We start from the raw sequence: 14109 nt of genomic DNA, 5'->3' as shown, positions 1-14109 counted from the left end.
ATGTCTCTGAGGGCTGTGCAACCCTCAAGGACCTACTTTTGTGTGTCACAGCACACTTCTGAGGGAATAGCAGGTTGTTTGAAATCTGCACCTCCCACTGCATGAGTAGTGGGGCTGAGTTAGTTGAATGTCTTATGAAAGGCAGTATAGAAATTGAACAATAAAAACTGTTCAGAAGCACCAGTGTTTAATTAGTCTAGATGTCAGCCACTGATCTTAAATACACTTCTTTATTTGGGAAGTACATTCCAAGTAAATGACTGTAGGGTTGTGCTGTTAATGAAGTACTTTTCTGTTTTTATTGATGTTAATGAGTCTTGATTTGTTATTAGATTTGAATTGTCTGCTTTTTCTTTGGGGTAAAATATAAGAACTTTATACTCTTTAAATAAATTACTGTATTTAAGATGGACTGAAAGTATTTTTAACTTTTACAGTTCCTTTGAGGAGCCAGCATCTCATCAAGGATGGGGGAAAATTGTTGCACTTTATATCCATGACCAGTGGAGTTGTCTTCATTTTATTCTTAACAATTATCAAAATGTTTCTAAGGACAAAAGTCTGGAGCAATTTTTGTCTGATGTTCAAAAATGCACAAAAACTTTACAGTCTGCACTGGAAGCAATAACTATTCTTCCATCTGACCATGTTTCACCTGTGTTTCATTGTATGAAAATACTGGTTTCCAAGGTATGCTGTTTAAAACAATATGTGGCTTTAGTAAGTAGTTTAATTTTTTTGAAAAACTAAATATTGTTTCTTTTTTTCTTTTTCTGTTCACTTTAGCTTCTGGGATCTTCTGAATCTCTGTGCATAGAAGCTTTTGATCTAGCATGGAAAACTATATCTTCTCTTAGCAACACACAGCTTATATTTTGGCCTAATTTAAAAGCTTTTGTTCAGTTTGTGTTTGATCCTGAAGTTCTTGCTGCTGCTGCAGAGAATAAGAGTCAAGCATACATTAAAATAAAGGAGGTAAATGTTTAAAACATGCTGTTTATGTGAGAGTTTATGCTTATTGTGTTGTCTTAAATATTGTTTTTTTCCATAATTGAGATTTTTACGAGCTTTGTTGGTAGTATTCAATAAGTTATGTGTGCACACAGTCACACACACACACACAATTATGCAATTTTTTTAAAAAAAATTGAGGATGTTCTTGATTTTTTGTTGAGTTTCCGGACATCAAGTAGAAGCTCCTTCACCCTAAAAGTCGAACTACAGCACACTTTCCAGAAATAACCCCTAGAAATATTATTGTTTAGTTCTTAGGTCTATGTACTACTTCACACAATGAAAGTTGAAACAAAATTCCTCATCACCTTCATAGTAAGTTAAGGTTTATGTACTTGTAAACAGTGGATCCTAGCTTTTGTGATGTAGTAATCTGTGGCTGGATATACCTTTTTTGAACAGAGAGAGCTCCCAGCCATAGAGTGCTGGAGAGTGAAAGGTTAGGTTCCAACTTTATGTATGCATTTTGTTTACTTCAAATATTAGAGAAAGCAATGTTCAACTTGTTGAAAGCATGTGAGATTGTAGGAGAAAATGCTGCTCAAACACTGGTACACACCATTTATGAACCCTTCATATTATCACACAGAAGGACCCAAATTTACAGTACCTATTTCAAACAAGTCTTGCTTACTTTAACAACATTGGTAGTTACATTGAATATGTGTTTGTGTCTTCTTAGAAGTCAGTAGTTTTTTCTCTCTCCCCCGTGCCACTCTTTCAGATCATGTTTCAGATGATTGAAATGTCCTCAACAAAAACTGGAGTCTTTAATATGCTGTTAAATTATTGCTGTCAATCATGGATTTTTCCTCCTTTTGGTAACACAAGTGCTGTAGAAAATGTCTTTTCAAATGCTGGCAATTACAGTGAACTTCTCATAGAGGCCTGCTTGTTTGGAACTGTTTTCAGGCGTGATCAAAGGTAAAACAAAAACTTGGTCACTTTTGTTGTTGTGTATATTTGTGTATATTTGCTTTGCATCTGTGGTGGCTAGATAACTTAAACATAATTAAGTAATATTATTGGAGTTTATTTTAAATATTTAATTTTCTATTTTTTCTTCACTTTTAAAATAAAAAATCAAGACTCATTCAGGAAGTATGTGCTTTTGTAGAAAACCTTGGAGAAGAATGTGCAGCAAATATTGTTACAGAAAGGTCAGTATTTAATCGCCCATTACATGGCTTTGAGAATTATTAATTCTTAATTAATTGTATCTGTATCCTTTGTAATATCCATTTTTTCATCCTCTTCTCCCCAGTATTCTTTTGCAAATATTCATCTTTTACTACTGACTAAATGCTAATAAATATTCTGATTTATTAAATATATTATTTCAAATATATTATGTATTTGCAAATACTCTCAATTCAGTTCACTGAAATGGACATGTTACAATATTTCTTCTTCTGAAGCATGGTTTTATGAATTGTGCTTTCTAGTGTATCTAAATGCTAAGCTTATCATGAAAAAAGAATAATACAAATGGGTGCTCTGTACTGGTCAGATCCAAAGAACTGCACAATTGGAACTTGTTAACCTTTAGCATCATGGTGATGGTTGTTTTGCACAAGGACAGTTGTGGTGGTGGGTTTGCACAAGGGCAATAAATCTGTATGAGGAGTTTGTGTGATCTGTTTTTATGTACTCATACTGGTCAACATCCAGAACAACCAGCTACATGTGAATTAAGCAGAGTTGCCCTGAAACAAGAGCATGGCTTAGTTGCTCTGAAAAATGAGGATTTGCAGAATTGTGCTATAGCACTCTTGTGCAAAGGTTCCCATTGAAACAAATGAGGCATGCCACAATTGTGCAACCGCAAACAGGCCTGCGGCTAAGGGATGTGCACAAAACACATTTTGCATTCTGTTCTGAGCTTGGAATGCAAAATGTGCGGAACAGTCTGTTGGAACAACTGGTCGAGCTGGTTGTTCCAACAGAACAAACTTGAAACATTCAAAACCTAAGCTGTTCTGAGTGCCATTTTGGAATCCAAAATTGCACCCTTCTGGCCTCTGCATGTGTGCGGTGGCCATATGCATGGTGGTTCTGACCACACAAAAGGCCACCGAGCATGCACGGAGGCCAGAAGAGTGCCATTTTTTATTCCAAACGGGTGCTTGGAACAATCAAAATGTTCCAACTTGGGATGGGTTTGTTGTGTTCCATGTTTGGAACAGTCTGAAACACAAGCTCCAGACTTAGTGCCACTAGCTAGTGCACCAGCTTTGCTAGCAAAATGTCCTCCTGCATCCAGTTCCTTACTCTGGGTGTCATTGTTTATTTGTGTTATTTATGTATTTATGCTGTTCCATGAACTCTTAGGTAAGAGCTAGTGGAAGACTTCTCACAATGCAGCACAGTGTATTGAGGTTTGCATTACACTGTGGGAAACTTGGTGAATAAGAAAGATACAGGCTGTAGCATAAACACTTTAGCAGACAATAATAAAAAGACCATGAGAAAGAGCTGGTGAAAAGATTTGTGCAAGAGCTTGCACAAATAGAAGAACTCTTGGATTTGGGGGTCACTTTTTCATGCAACGCTCTTCTGTTAAGTTGAAAACAGTCTTTCCATGAGCAGAATAGGCTTTCTGCTTACAGAAAGGCACCTTTGGATCCAGTCCCCTTTAATGGACTTCTCCATGGATAATTATGGACATCTTCAGTAAGATTCATTCCCCAATTGTAAACTTGATCCTGAGAGGGCACTTATTACCATTTACTGGTAATACAGTAATTGAAAGAGTGTTATTTTAATACAGCAGTCCAGGTATGTTTATCCTGCCCACAGGGTCAGTTTCTAAAAGGATGGGATTACTTTCCCCAGAAATAGGTGGCTGAGGTCCAGGTGAATTTAGACTAGCCCCAATAAAGTTCCCATCTCAGGAACAGAAAAGACCAGCTGTGAGGCAGGAATGTATTCTACCGTGTTACAGAATGTATTCTATTGTTTGATTCCAAATATGAGTACTATAATGTATTACAGTACAAAGAGAGATGACCATTACGTGAGAGTTTGTGCCATCAAATTCCTGTGCTTGCTAGATGAGTCAAATCCATTGCACAAGAAGTTTATAGAAGATTTTGTTATGAAACTACTTGATAAAGTAAGAATCTATTTGTGGTGCTTCATGAATATTATACACCTAGGCAGCTGGGTTGGTTTGGCCACTGGAGACACAGTATGCTGCTCTATTGGACCCCATGGCCTCAACTGTGCCCAATTGTGGTCATAAATTGATGATGGGGACCTGAAATTGCCACCCTCTTGGCAGCTGCATGCCTGTCCTGCTCACAAAGAGAGAGCGGAATCATGCCCTTTATTTCTTTGCTTCTTTTACTGTAATTGCTGTTTACAATCAAGTAAAGCTAGAAAAAAAGATTGTCAGTGCTAGAGCCACATTTTCAACTATGAATAGTTCAGTCAACCATGTATCACTCCACCTTGCCACAGAAATTAATTTAAAAACCTTATTCATAGGCTATAGTAGGTAAACAAGTGTTTTACACTGCCATTATCTGTGGATTATTGTTTGAAAGTTTGCATACTATTTCACCAACATTCAGTTACACTATAAGGTATTGTTGCCTAATTTTTTGACCCAAAATGAAAACAATCCTATGTACTAATCACTATCAGTGTTTATATTCTCTGCAGGGTGAATTGATATCCAAATCAAAAACTCGCTATTATGTGAACTCCTTGCAGCACAGAGTTAAAAATCGACTTTGGCAGACGCTCCTAGTTCTTTTCCCAAAACTTCATGAGGTACTATCTTACAGTGAATTAATGTTTTAGTACTGTTGAAAGGAAAATTAAATTATTAATAAAAATACATAAGAGTTTTTTAGCTTATACTTTTAAGATTTCATTCTGCCTTGCCACCTGAGTATAGGGTAAAGGTAAAGTGTGCTGTCGAGTCGGTGTTGACTCCTGGTGACCACAGAGCCCTGTGGTTGTCTTTGGTAGAATACAGGAGGGGTTTACCTTTGCCTCCTCCCGCGCAGTATTAGATGATGCTTTTCAGCATCTTTCTATATCGCTGCTGCCCGATATAGGTGTTTCACATTGTCTGGGAAACATACCAGCGGGGATTCAAACCAGTAACCTCTGGATTGTTAGTCAAGTTATTTCCCCGCTGTACCATTACATGGTACTGAGTATAGGGTAGGCAGATATATATTTATAACAGCTCTTTGTTTTAGTTGAGGTTGAGAGCTAGTGATGTGCCTGAAGCTATGGAGTGAACTTCATGGCTAAGCAGGTTTGAGCTTGTCTCCCCCATGTGAAAACCCCATGCTCTAGGCACTCCACTGCAGTTCATAACTCTTGCTTTAGCACAGGCCTTTTGTATAGGGAGGACAATTTACATCTAGGCCAGCTGTAGTCTTTACAGGAAGTCCTGTTGCTTTTCTCGGTGCAGTGCAGTCAAATAGTACAGTTATGGTATGCTTTGGTTTTGTACTTGTTTACTATTTTTGCATGGCTTGAATAATCTGCTCATAGTGACTCTGCGTTTTTGTAATCTATAAACATGCTCTCAATGCACTGCAACAATAAACTGGTTTGTATAATAAAGAGTAATAAATGATCACATATAAGCTAGTTCCCTTCTGCCTATTCAAAATCCTGAAGAGGGAATAAGCTCCTTCCCACCATATGCACCTGGAAATAGCCAATGCTGGAGAACACCTGAAGGATCTCTTCTTCCTTTTGCCTTTCCTCACACCTTTGATAGGGAGTGAACCTTCTGTAGGAGCAGCTTTTTGCCAGAGGAAATAAAGAATGACCAGCTAAGCTCTTCTCTTCCTTGTTATTTCTGTGCAGTTCATCTTCCTTAATCTAATTGCTAACAGCAATAACTCTGGGATCCCATTTTTCCACATAGCACAAAGCAAGATGTTTAAACTGGCTTCTCCAATTTAAGCTTTAATTTAAGAGGATAGCTTTCTTTCAGAGAGTGGAATGAGGTAGGATACAGCCATCTGTCATATACATACTTATTTCTTGTCTTTGGTCAATTCGATGTCCCAGGTTTTTGAAGTATTGTGACCCAATATAATAGTATGAAAGAAAAAATGAGACTGTACTATATGGACAATGATAGTTCTAAAAAACAACAACAAATTCAACCCTACCATCTGTCTGTAGTGAGTTCATGTGTGTGATACAGTTGGAAATCTACACATACACTTGCCAGGTTCCTAATGGCAGCCATTGATTTAATTGTGGAATATTAGATTGGACCATACAAATTAGGCAAGCACTAAAGGAACATGTGACCTGAAGACTGCAGTGCACCTCCCCTCCTCCAGGAGGTTTTTCACATGCCTTCATGCCGCGGGGTATCTGAAGAGCAAATCTGCTTCGCAGCAGATTTGCAAGATATTTAATTTGGGAGATTAAATGGACAGTTCATATAGGGTCAGCTCCTCTCCACAATCCCTGGCAGATCTTTTTCCTGTGCATTCCCACCAGCTTGCTCTGGGTTTTTCCTCCAACCAGTCATAAATCACATCACAGAGAGGACCCAGCGAGAGAGCTTTTTTGTTGCTGTGAGTTTGACAACTATGGAGGAGCAGAAGACCGGCATGACAAGTTGCCAAAAGCTGGATCAGTCAGCAAAACGCTTAACCCTTGCCTTTGTGAGTGACTGCCTTCATCACCTCATGTCCCCCCTGCCCACATACATACACACATGTTCCTCAAATCCCCTCCCCCCACCACATACATACACACATACATCTCAGATGGTTTAAGAGGCAGGGAAGTTTAAAGCAGAAATCAGACCACTCTCTCAGAGAAATAATAAATAAATAAGATGAAATAATAAATAAATAAATAAAATGGATCCCTGTCCCCAAAGTGCTCACAATCTAAAAAGAAACTTTTTAGAAAAGTTTCACTTAAAAAAAAAAAAAAGAAACACACCAGCAACAGACACTGGAGATACTGTGCTGACGGTGGATAGGGCCAGTTACTCTCCCCCTGCTAAATAAAGAAAATCACCACGTTAAAAGGTGTCTCTTTGCCAAGTTAGCAGGGGTTATGACACTAATGACACTTAGTCTTGACTAACTGTGTTTGTATGTGTACTGAAGTACTACATTGATTTGCAAAATACATGTGATTTGATGCCTGTCATTTTATTTAGGATAATTTAACAAGAACTATTGACAGAATTCTTCGGGCTGGATATAGCAACAATCAAGCATCTGTAAAGTATCTAATAGAGTGGACAATAATCTTGATTCTACACAAGTTTCCCCATTTTCTTCAAAAATTCTGGGATTGCTTTAGCTATGTGAGTATTCAAGTATTTAAATATTCAGTTGTGAATAACTTGAAAACCAATATAAGATGAATTCATGTATAAACAATGAATCCTTCAAGATCATTGGTTTTATTGAGTGTTAAAATAATGCTGTTATACTGATTATTTGACAACACAGATTTCTTTGGCTAGAATATAATTTCTTAACACTTACCACCTCTTGGTTCCCATCTCTGTGCCCAAATCCCCTGAAACTGCCTCACTCACTGTTGCCCTCCCCTGCTCCCTCAAGATCCTTAATGATGCCTCTCTTCAACCACCATGGCCTTGCTTTCTTTGCCTGTCCATTTTCATCACCTCCCTATTTCAGATCTCTCTTTCTACTACAGCTTGGTTTGATGCAGTTTGTAAACCTGTTCATGCAGATTGATCTGTTCATGCAGATTGTAAACAATGTTTAACACCATTGGTGTTTAAATGTAGAGTAGTAACCACAAATTTCTTAAGGACTTTTTTCATTGTGAATACACAAAAACATGGGTTCCTTGTAATTGCTAGCATATTTACATAGCACTAGGAATTTATTTATTTATTTATTTATATTTAAACTTCTATTTCACCTTTCATGAAATCATTGCAAAGTGACTTACAAAAACCCCCAAACCTATTCATTTACTTAACTTACTATTCTGCCATCCTCAAGGCTGAAATAAATAACATCTTCCCAGAGGAACATAGGAAGCTGCCATATACTGAGTCAGAGCATAGGTCCATCTAGCTCAGTATTGTCTACACAAACTGGCAGCAGTTTCTCCAAGGTTGCAGGCAGGAATCTTTCTCAGCCCTATGTTGGAGATGCCAGGGAGGGAACTTGGAACCTAGATGCTCTTCCCAGAGTGGCTCCATCCCCTAAGGGGAATATCTTATAGTGCTCACTTGTAGTCTCCCATTCATATGCAACCAGGGCATACCCTGCTTAGCTAAGGAGACAAGTCATGCTTGCTACCACAAGACCAGCTCTCCTCAGACAGTATGTCTGTATTGCTTTCCCCTAGGGGTCTTGGGTTGGATAGGCCCCAGGATATCTATTTCCACTCTGCGAAATGGTGTGCCTAGGCCAGACAAGGATTGTACAGGTGTCTGCCCTTTGCCCTGACTCTTCCCCACCCGCTGGCAAACCTCACATGACTTAACATACTCAGTCACATCCTGGGAAACCCCCCCCCCCCCCGTTAATACTAATACTGGCTTAACCCTGCATTAGTATCATGTGTCAGTCCAAGTGAAAGACGCTTAACATTGTTCCTGGAAAATACTTGCACTCTGACTCTAGGAAACCAGCAGGGAAGAAGAGTTTGTAACCTGGGCAGCAACTAGAGTCCCTTTCTGTATGCTTGTCATTTGAACATGAAGTATGGATGTGGCATTAAGAAAATACCGGGTATTGCTCAGCTAATGAAATATTTATAGCAGATGGCATATTCTCCTGTGTACCCCAGGCATTTAAAGGTTAGGTTAGGAGTGTCAACATGATGAACGGTGATCAGAAAGGAGAGCAGCTAGACCCAAAAAAACCTGTGCTATTTTGGGCCCATCCCCACTGTTACGTGGTTTGAGTTACATACTAGGGATGTGCACAAACCTGTCCGGAGGCTCTTTTACAGGTCGAATACCAGGTTCAAATACCAGGGGGGTTCGAAGTTCGAAGCCGTGGGGAGTGCGCGCACACGCGACATGCACATGCGCACCCAGTACTTCAGGCCACTTCTGGCCAAAGAGAGGGAAGGGGCGGCAGGGAGGTACACTGCCAGCCCGAAGGCCTTTACAGACAGCGGGCGCCGGCGGGGGGGGGAGCAGGAGGAAGGGTAAGTGCACCCTTCCCCACCCTTAAAGTGGCACCCCCCACCCCCTTGAGCCACTTCCACCCGTTTCCTTGCACATCCCTATTACATACTTCTAACTATAGTCTCCAATGGTTTTCCAGGTCAGAGCCACAAAGAGTTTACAATCGTTAAGCCACCAAATTATGGAGACGTGAATGACTGTCACTGTGCTCAAATCTGGTAGAGAATATATTAGCAGAATCTTAAGGAACCATATGCATTGTGAAATCTTGGTATTTGAAGACTGTTTGGAAGCTTCAGCTAGTATAGAATGTTTGCGCAAGGAAGCTTGTGGGTGCTAGTAACTTCTTGAGTATTTCACCCATCCTACGGCAGCTTCACTGACTTGCCACTTTATTTTGAGGCTAGATTCAAAGTGCTAGTTTTGACCTTTAAAACCCTACATGGCTTGGAGCCATCACTCATCATCTCGACGCTCGCTCATAGTCCTGCCACTGACTTGAGATTCGGTTGGGACAAGAGACAGGGCCTTTTTGGTTGTGGCCCCTTGGCTCTGGAATGCCCTCCCAGAAGAGCTTTGCCTTGCTCCCTCCCTTAGGGTTTTTTTTTAAATTTAAGATCTTAAAACTCATTTGTTTAGAGAGGCCTTTTAATGTGCTTTACTACAACTTGATGGACTTTTAGTTTTTAATTGGGTTTGTTTTAATTTTTTAAAATTCTACGTTGTGTTATTTGTTTTATTTAGTTAAATGATATATTACTTTTATTGTTGTGAGCTGCCCTGAGCAGTATTGTACTGGAGAGGTGGGGTATAAATATTGTTGTTAATAATAATAATAATAATAATAATAATAATAATAATAATACTGATACATCGCTTATTTTTCAGGGTGAAGATCAGCTTAAAACTAGCATCTGCACGTATTTAGCAGTGTTGTCACATTTTGACATAATACTTCAAAATATATCTGAGAAAGTAAGTGCTTCCTGTTGAAAATTGGAAATTGAGCATAGGGTTTTTTCTGTTTTGTTTTGTTTTAAAGAATATTTCCGTAGTGATTAGCCTTTTCCACTGAACCTGTTCAGACGTCACACAAAACCAAGATTAAACCTTGACCTGTGCTTGCCGTCCCCTGCCTGCACGAGCCTCAGAAGTACCTATATTTACCCAATTGAAGACAACTCTAAATTTAAAATGACTCCTTTAAAAGTAGATGTTAAATACAGTTTATACCTGTATTTACTTGAAAGCAACAAGACTCTGAATTTAAGATGACCTCCTGATTTCTAACATTAAAAAACTTAGTCTTGGATTCAGGCAAATACAGCATTCTACTTCCAATTGTGGTTAAGAAGCCAGGGTCAGTCCTGTGTACAAACCAATGGATCTTGGCTTATTCTATCCAAAATTGCAAAATAAACCATGATCTGAATCCAACTTCAAATCTTGGTTTCAGAATCAAAGATAGTGATTTATTTTGTATCTTTAAACAGAATAAGACAGGAACAGTTAGTTTGGATGTCACAATCAATCCTAGCCTTTTCCTTAAACCACCATCAGCATACAGTTTTTCTGACTTGCACTCAGGCAGGGGAATGGAGAGAGTGTGCTTCTGAAGCTGAGAAGAGGTACACAGAATGAAGGTTTAATATTGGCTCTGCATGGTTTCTGATCTGCCCAATACAACAACTTTTCAGAGCTATACTTTGGTTTGTAACACACTGCAGTGTTATAAATATTTAGAGACTATAGTAGAGAAGCATGTGAACTATATATACATGTGAGCTATAAGCTGAATAAATCTAGATGTAGCATTTATGGATACAGCTTCAGTATTAATTGAGCTTCTAGCTTATTCAGTGCTAATTATAAAATATTTCATATTCAGGAATCAGATGAATTGTATTTATGTGATTTCTTCTATTGCTGTGCAATGATTCAGAAATGTGAAATAAAGAATGCTTTTATCTCTAGACACCAGTTTTGAAGAAAGCTCTAGTAGTTGTCCTACAGTGGTGCTTCCATCACAATTTCAGTGTTCGACTTTATGCTTTAATTGCTCTTAAGAAGATCTGGGGACTGTGCAAAGCATTGTATGTGGATGACTTTGAGACTTTAACTCCTGTTATTGAATGCAGTCTTAACCAAGCAGAAAGCATGCATGGAACAGGGTTTGTATATATTTTATTCAAAATATAGCTTTATCTCCCCCCATCCCCCTTGCTGACCATCATACTTCTAATGATCTCTGAAATGCAAAGACTTTTGGACTACTTGTGGGTGAATTTAATTTTCTTAAGGAACACTTTGTTATTTCTATAGTTGTGATAGCTTATCTGATCAAGTTAGAACATTAATAAATAAATCCAATTCACCAACAACAGATAACATGAAATTACTAAAACTGACTGGAGACTTCTCAAGAATACTTGGTCTGTGGAGTGGACATGGTTAGACCAACTGTCTTTTGTATTTTAATGAACTGATGCATACTTCACTTATGTGCAGGGGCCAGCTCCCATTTCTTATAAAGGATGGGAGGATGGGTAGGATGGAAATTGCTGGCTTGGGTTTTAGAGTAACAGGGAGAGATTGATAGTGGAGAAGTTTGCTTCCTCTTTTGGAGACAAGGTTAGATTGGTTTGAAAGTTCTGTTAAAGCAAAGCTTCAGGTCTGAAGGAATGGTGACTTGTGAACCAGATATGGCGGGCAGCCTAGATAGGATAGTTTTGTTTTACAATATGATCCTACACATGTTTACTTGGAAGTATGTTCTGTAGGGCTTAGTGGATCTTACTTACAGCCAATAATGCCTAGAACTGCAGCCTTTGTGCTTTGTGGGGAGAGGGCTTAAATATATTATAAGCTGCCCTCAGTCCTTGAAATAAGGTGGGCTAAACATGTAAATATGTAAGATGTTAAGTGTGATGCATAGGGCATTTATAATCCTGGGTTCTGCGTGTTAGAGAGCTTGGAGGAGAGATTGCTTTATCTACCCCAGCTGCAGTGGTAAGCAGGGATAAGGAGAACACTGCTAATTAATATTGTCTGGAGACATGGAGTTAAAGGTCTATAGACTAGTTTATTTAAGAAATCCATCAGGGAGTTAGATAAGGCCTACATGCCTTGCTGCTAGCTCAGGAAGGTAGAAGGAGGAAGTCTCTCTCCAGGTGAGAGAATGAAACCTGAGACTATCAGTCTAACAAAGGGGAAGTAGAGGAGAGAAGGGGGATTCCCTTGCTTACTATCTTTACCCCTAGTGGTCAGTAAGGTTGCTGGTGCTAAGAGCTGATGCCAGCAGGAGCTGCATCTCCAACACTGCGCCTACACAGGACCTTGTGGGTGGAATGCTCAAGCTCCTCATGACACTCATGAACTGCCCCTTGCACTCAGTGCATCTATTTATTTTGGTGGTTGGAGCGCCTCCTTCCTCTCCAACCACCTTAGTGTTCACCTCATCAGACTATGCTGCTCATCGGATTTGGTTCCCTGAATAGAGAGATTGTTAGTGAGTTTGTTCAGGTTTTTTAAAATTGGGACTGGCTTTAGACTATTCTTTTTTGTTTTTGGATTAGTTTGCTTGGATTTGGGCTGTTTGGGGGGGGCTTGACGTGGGTTGGCATAAGATCATGCTGTATCAATGGTCATTAAGAAACCTTTTAAGAAGTGCAAAGAGTATTGGGGAAAATTGCCCTCTACCAATCGCCATGACTCTTGTTTATTATGTCTGGATCATAATACCAGGACCTGCAAGATTTGCATGTCCTTCTCTTTCCAAATGCTAAAGAACTGGGTTCTACGGCTCTGAGCAGTGTTAATTGAACAGGCTCGTTGACTTCTGATGCCAATGCCTAGATTTTCTCAGCTTGCAGTGCCGGTGTCAGTATCGATATGGAAGCCTTACCCTACATTGGGGGGCAGCCTAAGCCTTCAATATCAAGTGGAGATTCCATTTCGAAAGAACATGAGTTCAAGCACCTGGCGGACATATTGAATGACTCCACCTCAGGGCTGCACCATAGGAAGCATACAAAGAAAAAGAGGTCCTCAGATGAGGAAGTGCCTCCAGCTTCCCCTTCGAAAAAACGGAAAACACAGGATACAGAGGCACCTTCAATGTCAAGAAAATCTCAAACTCCATCTTTTTCAGGAGCTGCAGCAGTCTCCTCTTTTTGCATCGGACATTGCTGTCAGTGTCGACATCAATGCTGAGGGAGTTACCAGAACACCTCCAACTTCAATGTCAACTGAATCAGCCCTAGAAATGGAGCTGACATCAACAAGGCCATCAACATCAATTGAGAAAACACCATGCTCTCAGGGCAGACCTTCTCCTTCGATATTGGTCTTTGATGTCAATGAGGAAGATCTATTGATGGAGATGGAACTGGGTATTGACCAGGCAGTAACCCTGTCTCTCCTTTCCCTTCTTGACTCAACTGAGAGCACTCCATTGGCATCCACTTTTAGGGGCTTTCTAAGCCAGGGACTCAATGTCAACGATGACATGGAGAAATTATTCCTATCCCCAAGACTCCTTCTATGTGACAAACTAAGTATTATTCTCCTGCACAACATTCAAAGCATTTGACATCTGGAGACACACATGGAGTTCCAATTGTACTCATTGCTGCACCTGCTCTGGGTATTGGAGTTCCCCTGCATCATTGGACGATGAACACCATCACAGATGCACTAGAGAGCACTCTAAAGGCAAGGAGCACCTCTGTACCATGTTACCAAGTCTACCATATTGTTACAATGAGTACCATCTATGGAGGACACAGAGATCTGCTTCCATGGAACGTTTGAGAACTGAAAAGAATGATCAACTGCTGTAGTTTACAACTCAAAGACCAGATCCTCCTCCTCTGAGGGAACAGTCTGGATCTGTGACACTCAGAATTCCTACTGCAGTGGCTGTGCTACCATCAACTCTGACTTCAGCAAGAATTTTTGAGCAGCCC

General features: G+C 39.7%; 1 protein-coding gene across 4 annotated transcripts in view; it reads left to right on the top strand.

Annotated features, from left to right (window-relative positions):
• TARBP1 (TAR (HIV-1) RNA binding protein 1) overlaps positions 1–14109 on the top strand; it is an 82400-nt gene that overhangs the window by 58630 nt on the left and 9661 nt on the right. For all 4 annotated transcript variants that reach the window (XM_053299445.1, XM_053299429.1, XM_053299436.1 and 1 more), the window contains exons 16-24: positions 438–690; positions 787–975; positions 1739–1938; positions 2103–2174; positions 4009–4129; positions 4681–4791; positions 7178–7327; positions 10031–10117; positions 11117–11313. In XM_053299445.1, coding sequence (XP_053155420.1) covers positions 438–690; positions 787–975; positions 1739–1938; positions 2103–2174; positions 4009–4129; positions 4681–4791; positions 7178–7327; positions 10031–10117; positions 11117–11313 — 1380 coding nt within the window. The remainder of the gene's footprint in view (positions 1–437; positions 691–786; positions 976–1738; positions 1939–2102; positions 2175–4008; positions 4130–4680; positions 4792–7177; positions 7328–10030; positions 10118–11116; positions 11314–14109) is intronic.

This window comes from Hemicordylus capensis, chromosome 1 (genome assembly GCF_027244095.1).
Source record: "Hemicordylus capensis ecotype Gifberg chromosome 1, rHemCap1.1.pri, whole genome shotgun sequence".
NCBI classification, from domain to species: Eukaryota; Metazoa; Chordata; class Lepidosauria; order Squamata; family Cordylidae; genus Hemicordylus; species Hemicordylus capensis.
This window is presented reverse-complemented; position numbering and strand designations above follow the sequence as displayed.